Source organism: Buteo buteo, chromosome 8, assembly GCF_964188355.1.
Source record: "Buteo buteo chromosome 8, bButBut1.hap1.1, whole genome shotgun sequence".
In the NCBI taxonomy this organism is placed as follows: domain Eukaryota; kingdom Metazoa; phylum Chordata; class Aves; order Accipitriformes; family Accipitridae; genus Buteo; species Buteo buteo.
In genome coordinates this window covers 44931584-44950080 of record NC_134178.1, presented here as the reverse complement: position 1 = coordinate 44950080, position 18497 = coordinate 44931584, and the positions used below count along the sequence as shown (strand labels likewise).

Genomic DNA, 18497 nt, shown 5'->3' with positions numbered 1-18497 from the left:
TGAGTTTGTATCACAGCTCACTGCCTTCCTCTTGCTACTCGCCCCACGTAATGTTTGGGCCACTGTTTAAGCTGCAAAACAGTGCCCATATAGTCCCGTGATTTAGTACTATGATTTAGTTTCCCAACAGTAACTTATTCACTTCCCTTCTATTCTTGGAGGAAGGAAATGCTTTAAAAACATGATCTTATTAATTTCAATTGGGTTAAGAAGACTATCCCTTGTGGCGACTGTACAGTTTCGCAAAATGATCTGCAAAATGCCTGGTTCTGGCTCATAAACCAAGGATCTACTTTCTGCCTCATTCCCCATATAGCAAGTAAACCCTAATACTAAAATAGATACGGTATTATTAAAACTGTATTTTAATAGCTTTATTTAGTAGATACTATCACATAAAATACACATCTGTGTATGTCGTAGGCCCAAAGCAACTGCTATCATGTAGGAAGTACTGAATATCTCTCTTCCAAAAGAACAGCCCAGTATTGCTGGTGGCAATGGTCCAGAACAACCATTCAGGAATTCCACAAGTCACAGCAGCTTCTTGATTGCACCTTTCACCCTGTGCTCACAGGCTCATGCTCCTACTGGAAAGGGGATTAAAAAAAGCTCCCAATCCCAGTAGGTAATTCCATAACTCCTCTCCAATTGGGACAGAGGTTAAGCAGTGGCTTCCACTTGGCAGTGAGTAGACGTCCTCCTAATCCTCTCGCTGTTCAGATAGCTTAAGGCGTCTTGTTCCACTTCTTCTACATTCAGGCACAGCAGGTTCAGCCGAGGTCCCACTTGTGACACAAACTCCACTTCACCGCACCGAAAATTTCTCAGCTGTGGTGGAGCTGAAGGGGAAAGACACAACCTGTAACAGCTCAGTAAAGGGCTCCCACTCTGTTCTAGCAGACAGCTGTAGAAGTTTCTGGGGGAGGGAAGGCCTTGCAGCAGCTGCTTGGCAACTGCTAAACCTCAAAGGACAGCATGATTAATGAATCCAGGATGTAAGCAGATGAACGCGTTTGGCCAGCATCCCTCCAATTAGGAGGAAACAAACATTCTACACTGTGAAACGCTGTGAACTATGTGCTGCTCACATAGCTGATGAAGTGAGCTTTGTGTCTTCTACCACTACCAGCAGCCTGGCCTTACAGACAAGAGTTACATGAGAGCCAAAAGATAACATCTCCACAGCAGAGCACCCTCTGGTGAGCTTAGCAAATCAACCCCTGCAGCAGCTGGACTCATACTCAAGCACTACTGTTAGTGCAAGCAGCTAAGAATAACGTCCCCTTAACACAGCAGCTGCAGAGTTGTGGCAGCATAAGCACAGACATCAGCACCTACGAATTCAAAACTCTTCAGCACTTTAAATTCTGTGGCCATGGTGAGGATTTCCAGGCCTAGTCTTGACACTACCTGCTGTCCTGTCTAAAGTCAAAACCCACTTGATTTGAGAGGTCTGCACAGTAACTCTGGCTGGCCAGAATCCCATTCCCATCCAAGGACTGGGAACCTTGCTCTAAAACAGCTCTATGCTTCTGTGTAAGTAGAAAATATATAATATTGTAGGTAGTGACTTTTATAATATTATTTCTGTATTTTTGCAACATCTTAGCTCTATACTACAGAATTCACAATTCCATGGAAATCCTCCAAAGAGCCTGCTTTGTGGGCAGCTCTCCTTCCCCAGCCTGGCGAGATGGCTCCTCCCTTCCTTCCCACGCTAAATATTACAAAAGCCAACAGTGCTGTCTTACCAGGCTGCAGAATCTTGGAGGGCTTCCTGTTTAGGCTGAAATCCAGCAGGATAGGGCGACAGATGAGAGGACTCCTGCACAGGCTCCTTAGGTAGCAAGCAATGAGATCCTCAGGTTCCTCTACACACTGACGAAGGAAAGGGTATGTTGCCAGTGAACGTGCGCAGTAGGGAGGCAGGGAGCCACTGGAACACCCACACCAAAGGGAAACCCAGTCCGGCTGAGGCTCAAGCCCAGCACGCTGCAATCGCTACCGGAATAACCCACTCACCCCCGTGCCAGTAGCTTCCCCATGCTCAATGGAGACTCTGCCCCTGCTCTGCACAGAGTTCTGCAGAGCTTCCCACTCGAGAAGGCTCAGGCCCAGCATTGCTGCCACATGCTGGTTCCTGCACATGACCAAAGCTTCACCCGTTCCGTCCTCCACCAGCACCCTATGGAGAGACCAGGCAGAATAAGATGCAGAGGGAGGTCAGGACAATGCCTGGCTCCCTCACAAGAGTCATGTCCCAGAAAACGGATCTCAGTAAAGAGAGAGACAGAGGTTTGTTCGCATCTGGGAAGACATAACAACTCTAACTTCTGTCTTTGCTATTCTGTCCACATCCCACCCTTGATCTGATTTTCCCCTCCCCTTTGTGGTGTAATTTGTTCCCTCCTACACACCTCTTCCCATACCCCATCTCTACAGTGCTTACCATGCACTGGCTTGCCTCACTCCTGTGTGTGATGGACATGGTGGATTGTGTCGGGTGCACCTCCCCTGAAGAAAGAGTAAAGCTACAGCTATGTATGGGTGGGTATAAGAGAGAGAAGGGGAAGGGCCACTGCTTCTTTTAACCCTCCCCTAATTAAGTACACAAAGGATTAAAGAACCGCACTGCATTTCCAGTGAGTGTCTTGGGAAAAAGTTTGTATGGAGAGAAAAATCACCTGCTGCAAGGTGCTGAACCCCAACAGCAGTGAACATGGGAAAAGCAGAGCATTAACAGAGTAGGATTCTCCCCATCAATGTCCTCACTTCACCCCCAGTCCTAGCTGCCAGCCTGCCTGGTATTAGACACATACTTCTAATGGGTTGTCACTTTGGCCCCTTTCTAATATGCAAGTCCTTTTCAGACACTGGAAAAAGTTTTTGGAATTTCTTCTACATGGTAGCAAAGGATGTGTCAGAGTAGGAAATCTGCAAGGCTCCTCACAAATGATCTCTGTGGAAGCTTGAATACCTCTTTGAAGATGCTGCTGCAAAGTGAGCAAACCCACTGCAGGGACAGAGTCCGTACACAGGACAAGTGGCATAAAATCCGTGCCTGGGGCAGGTTTTGCAGGTGAGGTTGCAAGCTGGATAGAAACACTAGTGAGGGGGAGGAGGCTTCTCCTGCAGGACTAGAAGAAATGGGAATGTGAGAAGCTTGGTACATAGAAACCTTTCTTGGGACACTGTAACGTGGGAACAGACTCTGGACTCACCTGGAAGGAACAGGTAGGTGAGAAGCTGGCAGAGATATGATGCTCACACAGCTGGAGGCAATGTATGTGCAGTAAACATTATGGAATCTGCAATATGAAAGAGTAGATGTCAGAAAGAGCTCGTAGAAACCAAACCACTCAGTCTTTTTGGGATGTCTGGGCTGATCTTCATCTGTAACACAATAGGAAAATAATCTGCAGTAAGGGATTGGGAGACACAAGGGTATGGACAAGGGATAAGGAAAGTCCACACAAGAGGAGAGATTAAGAGCTGGTTTCAAAGACAGTAAGAGAGGTCAGAGCTGTGGCCTAGATCAGGGCTCTAAAGACAGGGGTACCTTGAGATTTTGCGTTCCAAGTTCTGGAAGAGGATCTTGGCTCCAGGTAGCAAACCCCAGAGATGCTGCAGATAGGTGGCAGCAATGTAAACGTCCACCACAACAGGGGAGCCTGGAGCAACTGAGACGCTGAGCTTCACGCTGTGACCACTGGCTAGCAGGCTCCCTGAGGAGGAACAGAACCACACGCACCATGAGCTCACTCGCACACAGGTAGCATAGTCTGTCACTGAGCTGACCTGCTAGAGGTGTTTTCCCTCCCATCACAATGAGGCTATCACTGTTCCACCTCACAGATTTTCCAGGTACGGTATTCCCATTCCCATCCCCAACACACATGCAGTGTACAGTTTCCCAGCCATCTGACATGCAATGGGATGCAACATCCTGGCCTACTTCCACTATTGTCAGATACAGGAGCGCAGTTAGCCAAGTGCACTGTCTCTCTGAAGCAGAAGGAAGCAAGAATCAACCTGTTGTTACCTTACAGGCTGTCACAATCTTACCCTTCTGCTTTTGAAGGCTGACAGTCACAGATGGCTTCTCATTCTTGGGAGAGGCACACAAGGTTCTCTCCATTATCTCACCAGAGAAAGAAACAAGGGAACCTGTGAAACTGAGAGCAGACCAGGATTTCTGTCCAGCCTGAAGACAAAGGGAGCAGAAGGCCTGACTTCAAGATTGCCACAAATAACAGGGTGAGGTGGAGTGCTGTTGCTTGAGCCTGGTTTCAGGGGAACCTGCCCTTGAGCACCTGAGCTACTGGATTGAGGGAAGCTTGCTGCAGCCTACCCCACACAGGGACAAGAGGCCCCTTTAACTCACTTTCTGCTTCTCCAGGCTCAGCAGTGAAGAAGAAAAAGGGAGAGGTATTACAGCCTTCCTATCTGCTTAACTCCTAATTGTTTTTCTTAATTAGGTGAGGAAGCCAAGCAAAAACCCAGTTTACCGTAAGGCACTGGTGAAGATTTCAGCATGCATGCATATCACCCCAGATTAAACATGCTTTGAACAGAAAAGCTTCTAACCCTAGTATTTGTTTGAGAAAGTTACGCTAAAACAATCAAAAAACAACAAAAACCATCACACATTCAGCCTCATTTCCCTGCTGCGCCTGTTTCCACTTCTGATAGGAATTTAGCAGAGACCTTTGGGACCTAGTTCACACTAGCAGCAGCTCAAACTTTTTCTGGACACCATTTTGCAGTCTTGTCACCTGCAATCCCTTTAGCTTTGAGAAACAGGATGAGGGCAGTCTGGACTACTTGAACACAGAAGATTTCCAAACCATATTCCTAGGGTGGATAATTCATTGCTGTTTAATGTAGTACTGCCTCCAGTAAAGATGAACACAGACCCATTCCCTAAGACACGGTCACACGACATTTGGGGCAGACCAACATACCTGCTGCTAAGTACTTCTGGAATGGAGGAAATTCTCTGGTCCATGCCTGTCTGCACCGACATGGCTGCCAGCTATAAGTGGGGGAGACACAGCCTCAGATGGATTGCAGTTTATAGCTATCCCCAGCCAGAGCAGTAAAGACAAGCTCTTAAAGACAAGTACGTTAGGCAACTGATGCTTCCTTCCCAGATTAATTCTGAGGCAGGAAAATGTGAAGCCCAGCAGCAGCCTCTGATGGCACTTAGAGCAGAACCGTCTCATCAACAAGACATTCTGTATCAATAATTTTCTGAAGTAGTTCTGAAGAGATCTACAAGTCGCCTGTGAAAGCCCAGAGCAATAAGGCACTGCGTACCTGGTGCTCAGTCAGACAGGAGATCCATGTCTCGTGCTGTAAGTGCCAGGTATCTTGGACAGGCAGGCACAGGGGGCAGGATGACCTGCTCAGTAACTTTGCTGGCACAGGTGGAAAACAGAGCTTGTCAAACACTTCCAAGTCCTGAGAGAAGAGCGATAAGGCAAGAAAGAAGAGTATTAAAGGAAGGCGATGAAAGCTATATAGGAAAAAAAGGGCCACTGAAGAACAACAGTTTAAAGAAAAAAAAATATTCACTGAACTCAGAGCACTGCGAGTTTTAACCGAACACAGAACTGAAGCAGTTCCTTGGCAAGACAGATGGGAATTCCAAACCTCGAAAAGACCTTAGTCACCCTCTGACTCCTCAACTCCCACATGCAGTTCAGCAAAAGTCTCCAAGAGGAAACAGCAAGACAACCTCTCTCTTACCGAACAGCAGGGCACAATGAAGCGATACAGCCCATCCAGGTGCAGAAATGGAAACCATCGTAGAGACTTCCTCATAAAGAGCAGTAGTGCCTGGCGGGGGAAGGGAGGAGAGAGAGAGAAAAGGTGATGAGAAGAGTTAGGAAAAAGATAGGAAATTAAAAATACAGCAAGAAGAGAGCAAGCCGAGCAGACAATGTCTTGATTGAGAAGTAAGGTGAGGAGATGGAACTCCCTTGGGTAGGCACAAGGAAGTTGCCTGCATAAACATACATCTGTACCCAACACAAAAATCACTTTCCCGCTGATTAGGAATCTAGATACTTAATTATCACACAGGCTGCCCGAGGAGCCAGCTCCCAGACTTATCAAACCACACCCCAAAGCTGCCTCCCGCCTCACTTCTTGCCGTGTCACGCTCTCTTCTCCATTGCAGCCGCTCTCCTCCAGCTCCGGTAGATTCCCAGTTTCTCTGGGGTGGCTCCAGAGCTGAGGTCTGCCCAGCCACAGCACTGTGGCTTGGAAACTGTGCTGCAGCTCCCGTCCTTCTCCAACTTTTTGTCCGGGTAGTTGGTAATTGCGTAACATAAGACCCTCTTTCTGGGTAACCAAGAATAGGCGAGATACACAGCTGGTTCTTCTAGTGCTGCTCTGGCCCCCCTGACAGTTCTCATCTCTGTGAGTATCTGGCTTGGGATCCTCCAGCTTCAGCATTTTTGCCTCTGGGGCTTCCAGCTCAGATGTCAAGCTGCTGTCATCCTTCTTCCTCAAAGAGGAGCTGTTCTCACTCCTAAGGCATTTCTGGATTTGTCCTTCAGCAGCATGGAGAACCTGAACATCCTCAAAGTAGAACTGCACATAGATACTGAAATGACAAATGGTAGCAGTGAAACTCCCTGTTCCTGACAGGTGGCTGTCCAAAACAAGCCGTTATCTGGGAAAAGTACTTCTGGTGAGTGCCCTGCAGGTATTCAGCAGGAGCAGTGGGAAAGGGTGAGGTAGAGGGCAGCTACCAGGCAGGGTGTATGCTGAACAAAATGGAGATGGTGGGTTTGTTGCTGATAAAGATCTCCTTTTCTCCAAATAGCAAAAGACAGTTGCTTTGGCATTGAAATACTATGCTGATAAGCAGCTTCACCATAGTCCAAAATAACTGTGGAACTGGAGTGTAACGATTTTACTTGTGTACTGAATAAAGGGACTTACCTGGTTTTTTTCTCCCTTACATGCTCCAGATTTTCCAGGTGCTCCCAGGAGGGAAAATCAGTCTGAAGGAATCTCTCCACTATGAGTTGGTAGCTTTCCACCTGCAAGAGCGATCCTGGAAACACATCAGAGAAAGGAGCTGAGCTAGTAAAAAGAGAACATAAAAACAGCGAGCTCAATTTCCTCATTTTAAAGTCACAAGGCCAGGCAGTGACAGTTCAGCATATCCGTACCAAGTCTCCTCTTCCTTGCTTTGGAGCTGGATGGCAGAACAGCAAAAGCTCAGCACTCCCCAATTTAGCTTAGTGGGACATACCTAGGAGAGCTGTATGGGTGAAGGGGCTACCATCCTTACGGGCTATCACACAGGGAAGCGTGCTGCTCTTGTCCTGCAGCTGGAGGGAATTGCTCCTGGAGGAGACTCTCAGCACACCCAGTAGTATCTGCAACAGAAAGGAAGCTGCAAAGAGCATCAAACACTTCCCGTCTTTGAAGGCCATAAATCAAAGCGTGCATAGCGGCAGCCCGAATTCAGCCTGCGTTCAACATACCACAGCTGAGAAAAGCAGTGTCATTCCCTAAAAGGAGGAACAGGCTTGCATCAGACAGGGTGCTGGAAAGCATGGGGAGAACCGGGAACTCTCAAGGCACAGACAGTAAAGGGAATAAGGCACTTACCAGTCGGGGCTGGAAACTTCCTGGTGAGACTGTGTAGTAGGACCAGGTCAGTCTGCGATTCAGCTCCTGGGTGCCCATGTGCTGTGCCTCCAAGGGGGAGAGCAGCTGTGATGGACTGAAGCCTTCCCAGCTCTTCTGTTCTGCCACATGACAAACTGTAGACAGAGATGGGGCCTGGCATGGGGGGTTCAGGGTCATATACTAAGAAAAAAGAGAGAAAGAATGAACCAGCTGAGTTTCTTCCCATCAGACAAACAGGAAACAGCCCACAGAGCATCTACTCACCTTCTGCAGGGGACACTGGTGTACTTTTGCTAGAATTTCATTATAAATATCTCTTGCTTCCTCTCTATCTGGCACCACAGCTTGCAGAAGAGGGACAAGGAATTTCTCAGCAGCTCCAGCGCTTCGGTGCGTAGACCTAAGCAACGGTCGATGGCGCCCAAAGAAACAAGAAAACCTGAAAAAAATTATGACAGAAGCATTAGCAGTCCTTACTTTTTAGTGAGTTTTGCATGCAAGTCATGGATTCTTTCTGCTTGTTATGAGTGAATATGCTGTGTAGTACAAGAACTAAGGAGAGCACAAAAAGAACATGAAGTGATTAAAAAAGGGAACATTTAAGGGCAATGCAGATTTATGCCAGGCAAGCAGACAAGGAATAGGAAAATACACAGAAATGGACAGACTGGCAAAATCTTGAAACTCAAGTGGACAAAAAAACCCAAACCACCCAAAAATAATCTCCCTCTAACTCACACAAATGGATCTCCGTGCTTTTTGGCTAAGCTTGATATGATTACTCATGTTAGGTATACTTGGCTTTGTTTTACAGGATGCAAAAAATCACAAGACAGAAACAACCACAGGCTGCTCTTGTTCCAGTATTTTCCTCACGTTGCATTCCTTTCAGAAGTTTAGCTCACTGCTTTTGAATGCCTGGAAGTGATCACACTGCCAGTCAAAATACAGCTTAATAACAGAAAATGAACTCAAATAAAAAGAGATAGCAACTAACTCACTGAACCAATTTTCAAGCAGTAGCAGGACTTAGCAATCACATTTAAAGAAAGTGAAAAAGCTAATAAAAACTGAAACTTATAGCTAGCATCATTCCTGGGGCAAACTGATGCTGTTTTATTGGAAATCATGGTAAAAATTCCACAGTGCCAGTAAAGCACAGGAAAACTGAGCATTCTATAAACTGCTACTTGACTGCCCCAGATTAAATATATACATTTCAGTTTTTAGAGTCCAAAGCAGAAGTTACACTGATCAACCATAACTATTCCAGAACAAACACAAATATTTTCACTAACAGAACCCAGAAGTAAACCCAGAAACTGGCCCACGGCTGTCATGCAAACAGAGTGCAGCCATCAGGGAGAGCAGGAAGCCGTCTGGAAGACCCAGAGATAAGCATGTGTGGGAAAATCTGCTAAGACAGAAGCTCTCAAACAAATGCTTATGCTACTGGCAATACTCAGAATATCTCAAGGTGATATGTTGAGCAGCTGCTGCTACTTCCATGAGCAGCCAGGATACCAGAGCCTTTTTATCGGTTGTGATCTGGTTGTAGCAGCCGTTTCCAGCTCCAGCCTCAGTGCCCACCTTGATTTGGCAAGCAAACCATGCTGGCAGGCAGACATCCCTACAGTGCTTCCATATTTCAGGAGAAAAACTTTGTAGGCAGGAGTATGTGAGCACATGCTCTGGAGTGCTGCAGCTTCCCAAGAGCAGTGGGCTTACTGCACATGCACTTGAAGAATGTACAGAATTTTCTCATAAGAACAACGGCAAGGTACAAGCAACTGGACATGATGTGAAATCTAGATGAACAGCTTACTTAGGCCTGTAAATCAGAAGCATTTGCTGCTGCTCTTAGTATCAAAGCACAATAATTTTGTGAACCCTTGGTCTAGAAGGCACCCAGGTAGCCTACAAAGCACATTTACGCATAGCCTGACTTCAGGAGAACTGTCCTCACCTCTCCTCAAACATCTCCAGGAGGCTCACCAGCCAGAGGTAGAGCGGCATACCAAGATTGTAGCGGAAGAGCAGCTGTAAGTAGAGATTTCCTGAAGAGGCCGGTGACTGGTAGGGGGTGCTGAGCCTTGAAAAACTCTTCAGCACAACAGTGCTGCTCAGGCAAGCACCAAGTACAATGAAAGGGAAGGATACCAGAGGCTTCTGCAGGAGGTGGACATCGATGAGCTGAGATACACAGACATACACTTAAGAGACAGCTAGTTTTCCACCAGTCCCCAAACCCATCACCCTACCCTAAATTCTTCGTCACTCTACTGGATTGTCTATAAACCCAATGGGCCTGAGAAACCGGCACTGCTTAGGGAGGAATCAGATAATAGTAATTTTGACTCTCATGACCAAGCCTAGACAGTAAGATCCCCAATTTTGTTCCAGATACTCGCCAAAATAATTCCAATCTTCCCATAGTCTTCTGTTGACCCACACACTTGTGAGCCGTCCCCAGGGCCTGAGTCTTTTCCACTGAATGTTTTAAGACTCATAAGTCTCAGCTTACCTCTACGCATGCTCCTGGTCGGAGTCCACGGGCCGAGTTCAACAATTGCTGGTAACTAAGGCACAAGCAGACTTTGTTATCCAGTAAAAAGAGACCAGCTTGGACATTGAGGATTTTGGTGACAGTTCCCTAAATAGAAAGCAAACAGAAAGTTACAGGAGTGTAGAGTCCCAGAACATAAAAGACTCATAGGCCTGAGCAATAAGGAAATAAATTCATGACGAAAATAAGACCTTGCAGGCCAGGAGCTGAAACCCTAGAGCATGAGTGGGTGAAGGTTAAGCCTGCGAATCCTTACCACATATGAGATGATTTTGGACTCTTTGGTTGATCTTGGCCTCTCCTCTTCAACTCCCAGCTCCAAGGAGTCACTGAGCTGCTCAGCAGTCTCAAGGGAAGACGATTCAGTGGATTCGCCTTGTAAAGCACTGTCCAGTGTCTGCTCCCTCACCTGCTCTGCACAGTAGGGCAGAAGGCAGGAAGAAACGCCGGTGACAAACATCCTGTGTCCAGATTTCTTCAGGCTGGACATACTCAGGCCTGTTATTGTGTAACTGCGACCCAACTGGAGTATATGATGCCATGCCAGCTGGTTGGGCTTCTAGACCAGAGAAACCAAAAGCGACATCAGCATCTCCTGCACTGGAAAAAGTTCTTCCCAACCCCAGTAACCCCATCCAAAAAACCTTTTCCTTTGAGAAGACTGCCTCGCACTCTTAGCAAAAGGGTGGTATCTCCAAGATGTTCTGGGACACTGCAACTGCATGAGGGAGGAGGGCTGTATTTCTGCAGGGCATAGGACTAGACTTCTTACATACAAGGACTATTGTAGGGTGCATGGAATAAATAAATAAATAAAGAAAGAAAGAAAAAAAAGAAAAAAAAGAGAGAATCACTAGTAAAAGAAAGAATAAATCAACCCAGAAAGTCAAGGGCAAGCTTCAAAGAATTAATTAACTAGCACATACACAGATACAGACAGTGACTTTGTGAGCAAAATTCCAAGGACTTACCTGCACCAGCACAGGGAACCAAACAGCTGAGGTGAAGCACTTCAGAAACAGAAAGAAGAATGTCTTGTGGTGAACACAAAGGAGAGGCCCGAGTCTGGTCAATTCACCTGCCACAGTGAGGTTTGATCTTTTCTTACATGGAATCCTAGAGGGCAATGGAGGAGGCAAAGGAAATCAGAGATGAACAAAGAACTCAAAAGTATCTCAAAAGCAAAATAAGCAAATATGCAGCATGCACTTTCTGGAAATAAAGGATCCAACAAGGTAATATGGTCCATCTCTCAGAGGTTTTCAAGACAATATTTGGCTACAAAATTCTTACTTTAACTTTCATATACTAAATCCCTTTGATATTTTAAAAAAAATTGATATTTGAAGACAGCAGGATTGTGTTGAACAAATTCACATGTTCCATGACAACAGCCAGATTATAAAAAGCTTTACCACAAACAAGAAGCTAATTATAGGTCAAAAGGGAAAAAAAAAAAGTCACAAGCAATTCTTCAGCAGAAAACAGAACTCAGCTTTGCAGATCCATGGAATGTGACACTGTGGAAGCTCCAAGCCTATAAACAAAAGAGGCCCTAAAGCAACAACGGAGTCTTCCTAACAAACTTGGCACAGGGTGAAAGAGCAGCAAAACTGAAAGCAGATGAGAGGAGAGAGGTGACATTTATTCAATCATTTCTGTTTGTCATTTCAAACTTTCATTTCAAAAAAATGAAAAAAAATATTAATTTCAAACAAACAAATGTTTGTAATTTCATTTGTCATTTTCATTTCAACTCCTAAGGGACTTGAATATAACCATCCTACTTACTCTAAACAAACACATTCTTGATTCTAAAACATTTAAACAATTATCTAACTTTATGATTTTTTTAAGAAGAAATACCAGGACATCCACACACACTAGTACCAGCACTCTATTGGTAAGGTTTTAAAGAAGGAACATGGAAAATTGGTCAGATACCATGGAATAGCAGAGGAACTTTATGTTAAAGCCTGAGAGTGTACACTGAAATATGGAAATAGTTTTCTTGTTTTAGAAAGGTCTGTTGAGCTAAATCAAACACTTAAGCTTAAAGTAAGTTTCTCACAAGCAGATAAACCCAATTAAAACAAAACTAAAAAGAAACTAAAGCAGCCTGATTAGTGACATTTTATTGTTATTATATTACATCAAGAATTCTCTACTCAAGAACATAAAACATGATCAAGCACAACCTGAAATTATCAGCTTCAGTAAGATTTGCAATTCCACTGGTTACATTCTCACATACTGTAAGTATTATTTCCACTAAAGACAACGGGCACCTTTATCTCAGCAATCTGATAAGAACTTGACTGGTAGTGTACATTAATTTCATATTAGAATCTAGAATTACTTTCAATAATACTTTTGGTTCACTGTAGGTTCAAAAAAAAGAAAAAGTTGTGCTAATCCAAAGAGTGAATTTTAGCCTCAGTGAACGTTGAATCATCACTTTGTTCTCATGTCCTTTCTGTAGGATCAAAATACACCTGGAAATAATTAAAATTTGTCTTATTTTGTCAAAATACAGAATAAAAACTTCCAGTAAAGTCCTGGAAAACAGCTGATTAATGAAAAGTGGCTTTATTGTATAACTTTTACTTCCACCGCTCACTGTTATGCTTCCACCTATGGCAGAAACAGAATTTGGCTCTTCCTAAAGCCAAGTGCTCTTCATAGTACCTGGCAAACCAGAGCAACAGTGCTATGGTGGAGTTAAGCACGCTGGGTGTTTACCTGGAGGTAAGCAGTAGCTCAGCTGATACCGGGTAGGTGACTGGAATGCTGTCAGGTACTTCCTTTGGGAGATTTACTGGCACTGGATCCACCAGGATTTCCACATACCCTGTTGCACTCTGGTCTGTCTGTGGTATATATGACCAGCTTGGGAAAAGGAACAGTGAATCCAGCCACTCAAGTTGAAAATACAGGAGCTAAGACAAAAGATAACAAGATAAAGGCTTGAGATGAGTTGCAGTATGTTTTCTCAGCATTAATTACAATGTTCATTACTAATTTGCCCTTGCATGCACATCACAAACTCTTGTTCTACTGCTGGGCTTCATTACTAAATGAGAACAGTGTTTTCTGCTCACTCTCTTATCTACCATGAAGAACTTCTGTCCTTCTAGATGCAAATCTGGATTTGCTGAGCTCTACAGCTAGCATTTCCTGGGCTATAGTCACACCCTCCTGGCAAGGTGATAATTAATTTTCTGCAAGGCTTAGTTATTTTCAGACTATTTTTCTAAAATACTCACCTGCTTTCTCTCCCCCTGTGTTTTCAGTTAGAAGTTCATACCAATATAACTTTTTCCTAGACTGCACCTCCTTGGAAAGCACAACCTCTATGCTCTTTCGTCACCACTCTAGGGGCTACCTCTTGTCTAGACTCCCCTTGCAATGACCTTCAGAAAGCTTTTAATTCAATTGTCACACAAGTTATTATTTCCTGAAAGTATGTCATCAGTGCATCACTGAACACCCAGTACAACTCTCCAGAAAGTTATTTCTGCTCCACTAGTTGGAATTCAACAAATAGAGGGTTGTGCTATGACCTCTAGGTCTCCCAGGCTACCTCGTACTGCTGAGAATTTAACAGAACTGTACATTAGGCTGTCTCTTTTTTCCAGACCAGCGCATTCAATATTTGTTCTTCTAGTATCCTGGCTGCGGCTGGGATAGAGTTAATTTTCTTCTTAGTAGCTGGTACAGTGAGTTTTGGGCTTAGTGTGAAAATAATGTTGATAACACACTGATGTTTCAGTTGTTGCTAAGTAGCACTTATCCTAAGTTAAGGATTTTTCAGTTTCCCATGCTCTGCCAGCGAGGAGGTGCACAAGAATCTGGAAGGGAGCATAGCCAGGACAGCTGACCCAAACTAGCCAAAGGGATATTCCATACCATAGAACGTCACCCTCAGTATATAAACCGTGGGGAGTTGGCTGGGTGGGGCAGATCACTGCTCGGGCATCAGTCAGTGGGTGGTGAGCGACTGCATTGTGCATCACTTGTCTTTTCTTGGGTTTTCTTTCTTTTTTTTTTTTTTTTGTATATTTGTTTTCATTACTATTATTATTATATTTTATTATTGTTAATATTATATTTTATTTTACTTCAGTTATTAAACCGTTCTTATCTCGACCCATGAGTTTTACTTTCTTTTTTCAGTGCTCCTCCCCATCCCACTGGGAGGGGGGGAAGTGAGTGATCGGCTGCGTGGTGCTTAGTTGCTGCCTGGGGTTAAACCACAACACCTAGCAATGACAAATTTGACATATTCTATCCTCTCCCCAGGATCTGAACTTGCTGTTTTGCCACCTGTTACATAGATGTGTTATTTCCCTCGCTACAGACTTTGGCAGACTGCTTGAAGCCCCTGGTGGTCTGCAACACTGCCCCAGAAGTGGGAATAAACACCGAATCCCTCAGACTGAGGACATACCTCACACGGAATTATCCCAGTATTGTCTTTCACGTACAGGCAACCATCTACCAACTTCTCTTTGTCCTCTTGCCTTCCATCTGTTAAATAGCCAACCAAGATCAGGTGAGCCCTTGGCAAAGGGCTCTGCATGGGTAAAGCACCTTGTCCTTGATGAGCCCATTCTTTAAATTCATTAGTGCTCCAGGTCAGGTGGCTGCAGCATGGCATGCACTGCTGATGCTGTAGGTCAGAGATGGAGACGAAACTGGGAAGAAAAGAAAAGCAAGACTATAGAAAAACTTCAGTCTGCAAAGTTTGGGAATTACAGTGATTGCTGCAGTGGACAAAGCTTGGCTAAGTCAGAAAAGCCTTAGCTATTGGCACGGCCTGATGATACCACATGGCAAGAATCAACCCATTCACTGGTATTTATCAGGGACCTCTCCCAGCTCAGTCAACCTGTTTTGCTCGAGCATCATCTCTGAAAACAGACATTCTTTGCTACTATGGCCACCTGAGCAGGCATGTGGAAGACTTGGAAAAAAAAAATAATTGAAAGTTGACAAAGTGGAACATGTTTTCAAGTACTTTTGGGGGAGGTGAGAGGGAGAACAGTTATTTTATCAGACATTTATCAGTTATATGATCAGACATTTTTAGCTTGAATGGGAGACTCTGTGAGGAAAACCCCAACAACTACTCAACACAGTTTACATATCAGTAACGAACACAGCTAAATACAGACTAATTCCATCATCTGGTGCTAAAAAGTGCTGAACTATAGTGAAAGCAAGGCTGAACAACTTCTAGATGAAGATTGTGACAGTTCTGGAACAAATTCTCTCCTGTAGATAGCTTACACAATACAAAGCTGAGAGACAGCAAGCCAGTAATCTTAGACAGGGCCTTCACTTATAAGACCACAGCCAAGCTAGCCCTGAATCTTTCCACCTACCCTCCCGGCTTTGGGGAGAGGGGGGAGAAAGAGATGTAGCACCAAATCAACCCCATGTGAAGCCGTCTGCAGTTTAGCATCTATCATGCTTAGATTGACCATGGTACTGAATACGGGAGAACAAGGCAGCATCCTCACTAGATTCTAAGCCTTTTCAGTGTTTGTGTGGTCATGACAGCATTCATCATTGTTTACATCCTGGCTCTCTATGCTAGAGAATTAGCAAGAGTCCTCTGTCCATGCTAACATCAACACTGAAAGAGCAAATACAAACTGGTCTCCAGCTAGTGATTTTGGTACTTGTTTTCAGTGAGGTTAGCTGACAATTTTAGGTTGTGAAACTGGAGCTCTATTCACAACACCCACTCGCTCAGTAGCGGGATATAATCAAATTCAGAGAGTACGAATTTGAAGAGTTTCACTTGATTAGTCAGATATCAAAGGTTCAAAGCCAGAAACCAGTCTAGACGAGTGATGGGTCTGAATCAGCTATAAATAATATTTATATACAAAATTAATCAGAAGAGATAAACTTATGCAGGTAATGTTGTGCATTTGGCAGGAATCTGAACAGGAGAAAGACTAGCTGAAAAGAACATAAGCAAACGTCTCCATCCTCAGAGACAGAGCAGCACCAGGAATAATTCTGGTACCTATGATCTACAAGGAGAACAGTGCTGCTCACGTTTTCATCACGTGCTGACTGCTTTTTGGGAGAAACCAAAACTACAGCAGTACCTGTAACAGATCCTGGTTATCCCATACAGAGGACTAACTGGACCCTCTTCTGGTGCTCTAGAGCTTGATGGTTAGCTGTGGATGTACCATGCTGCTCACAAACAGACCACTGGCCTCATACAAGCCAAATACCAACCACTTTCAACTCTTCTCTATGAACTCCCCTTAATATAAACCAAACTCTGGTCTAAACATTGTAAAATAGAGTCTATAGAAAAAATATGGCTTAGATGAGAACAGTTTAGCTGGTGTGAAAGACCTACCACCTACATTTATAAACCGTTAGTATAAAATTAAAGGCCACAAGTCCCTAATCAATTCCAGTTGACCTTTGTCCCAAAACCACCTGTGCCAGGGGTTTTAATCTCCCACTGTAAGTTGGAGCAAGAGAGAAATAGATCCAGACGAGCCAAACCTTCCAATCTGGCGCTCTCTCAGCAAGTTGCGTGTTTTTCATGACAGTAAGCACCCAAAAGCCTTTTACCAACTAAAATAGGGACAACACTACCCTAGATTCCCCTCCTTTGTGAAGGTGTACACTCAAAGGCAGACCTCAGCTGGCCAGCAGCCTCGGAGACCATGCCCAGGACCAGCCTCCCGAGCAGACTAGCAGGATCCAGCCGGGAAGCCGCCGTGCAAACGCTGTGCAGCACAGCAGCTCGTTCTCAGCGAGATGCCCTACTTTGGTTACACACTCTACCTACCGCAGACTAGCGGATACGGTGCTTAATCATACCGCAAGAGCGATCGGGGGCACATCGAAGCCAAGAAAACGCATGCGGTTACCCCGTCTTCGACAACATCCCTCCCACACCCAGCATCCGGGGCAAGCATCGCACATGAACGAGCTGCGCTCGCCTGGCGGCTGCTCCTGCTGCTGTTCCTGCTGCTGCTGCTCCAGCCGCCCTGCTGAGCTCCCGAGAAGACCCAGCCAGCTCCGCTCCACCGGCCCGGGCCTGCAGCCGGGCCCTGCAACGGGTGCGTGTGGGCCTTCCTCCGGCACCTGCCGCCTAGGGACGATGGGAGAGCGCCGGCACCGGGCCCAGAGGGATCCCCCCGGCTCCGTCCCCTCACCCCTCTCCGTCCTTCCCCTCCCCGCGCCGCCGTCACCTGTAGCCGAGCGGCAGGTCCCCGCCAACCGCGCTGCGCAGGCACCGCAGCACCGCGTCCAGCTGTGGCGGCTCCGGCCCGTCAGGCCCTTCGCTGGCAGGGAGCGCACGGCGGGCGAAGTCCCGAGCCGCCTCCAGCCAGCGCTGCTCCTAAGGAGAAGCGGAAAAAAGGGGCTTCAGCGCCGAGGGCGCGGGGAGACCCTGGAGCCTTCCCCCCGCCCCGGGTCACTCACGGCGGCGCTGGGCTCCGCCATGACAGCGCCACGCCGGGCCGCGCGGCTCACGGCGTTACCATGGCGACGCGGCGGCGGGAAACGCGCAAGGCCCGCCGGGAGCGCCGTCGAGCCGCCAACCCCGCCGGTCTCCGCCCCCTCCCTCCCCTCCGGCCAATCGCCGCCGCCCCCCGCTCGGCGCTCCCCCCGCCCCCCGCCGCGCGGGGGCGGTCGCAGCCCCTCGTCCCCCCCGGTCGTTGCGCGGGCGGGCGAATTTCAGCGGTCCCTGAGGTAAAAAAGTCTCCCTGAGGTAAAAAAAGTCTCACCACGGCGGTGAGAGCCTTTTCACTCACCGGGGCCGTCCCTCACGCAGAGGGCTGGCGAGAAACGGTAACCCGGCAGGGCTCCGCAGGCCGGGAGTAAAGGGGCCGCGCTGACAGACGAGCTGAGAAGCGCGGCACATAGTCACGGAGCCTCGGGGAACGCTGAAGGGCTGGCAGGCCACAGGGAGACGGCGGGCTGGGAGGTTGGCGTGGGCTTGGGAGTTGTGGTGAAAGCTGGGAAGTGGATGTGCGCGGATGCGTTCGATGTTAACGTAAATGTCAAGCGTGCGGCGGGCCGTGAGATCCCTCTTCCCCAAGCCGAGCTGCGGGAGGAGTAAAACGTGAAGGTTTGTGGGGATTTCTTCTTGTGTGACACTTGTGTGGTTCTGGAGAAATGTTTTTTCTTTTTTTTGGAAGGCTGAAGCTCCGTGAAGTTTTGAGGGTGTGCCTCATCCCCTCATCTGACAGTATGGGATAAATCTGAAACGATCCATTAAAACCGTGAT

General features: G+C 46.4%; 1 protein-coding gene across 4 annotated transcripts; it reads right to left on the bottom strand.

The window, feature by feature from the left end:
• Positions 1–359: 359 nt before the first annotated feature.
• Positions 360–17728, bottom strand: CTC1 (CST telomere replication complex component 1). 4 transcript variants are annotated; one of them, XM_075034406.1, is made up of 24 exons: positions 17690–17728; positions 17458–17606; positions 14673–14919; positions 12965–13161; positions 11194–11338; positions 10479–10781; positions 10181–10309; positions 9623–9849; positions 7921–8095; positions 7636–7836; positions 7274–7400; positions 6958–7072; positions 6154–6616; positions 5755–5844; positions 5323–5466; positions 4968–5038; positions 4069–4178; positions 3563–3728; positions 3225–3311; positions 2981–3140; positions 2453–2517; positions 2026–2188; positions 1755–1881; positions 360–842 (listed from the first exon to the last, which is right to left on the bottom strand). In XM_075034406.1, the coding sequence occupies exons 1-24, from the start codon at positions 17708–17710 to the stop codon at positions 664–666; spliced, it is 3861 nt and encodes a 1286-aa protein (XP_074890507.1). In that variant the 5' UTR covers positions 17711–17728; the 3' UTR covers positions 360–663. The 4 variants fall into 4 exon arrangements, 3 of the variants coding, with proteins under 3 accessions (XP_074890507.1, XP_074890508.1, XP_074890509.1); XM_075034407.1 differs by lacking the exons at positions 17458–17606; positions 17690–17728 and adding an exon at positions 17084–17382; XR_012651378.1 differs by lacking the exons at positions 360–842; positions 2453–2517.
• Between the last annotated feature and the right edge of the window lie 769 nt (positions 17729–18497).

What these genes read in the sequence shown, in the direction of transcription:
- CTC1 (XM_075034406.1), bottom strand. Translation starts at nt 17,710, where the DNA reads ATGGCGGAGCCCAGCGCCGCC. An exon ending in TCATTGTGCCCTGCTGTTCG is followed by an intron (nt 5,467 to 5,754) that starts GTAAGAGAGAGG and finishes CTCTTCTCTCAG; the next exon opens with GACTTGGAAGTGTTTGACAA. An exon ending in GTGAGGCAAGCCAGTGCATG is followed by an intron (nt 2,189 to 2,452) that starts GTAAGCACTGTA and finishes GTCTCTCCATAG; the next exon opens with GGTGCTGGTGGAGGACGGAA.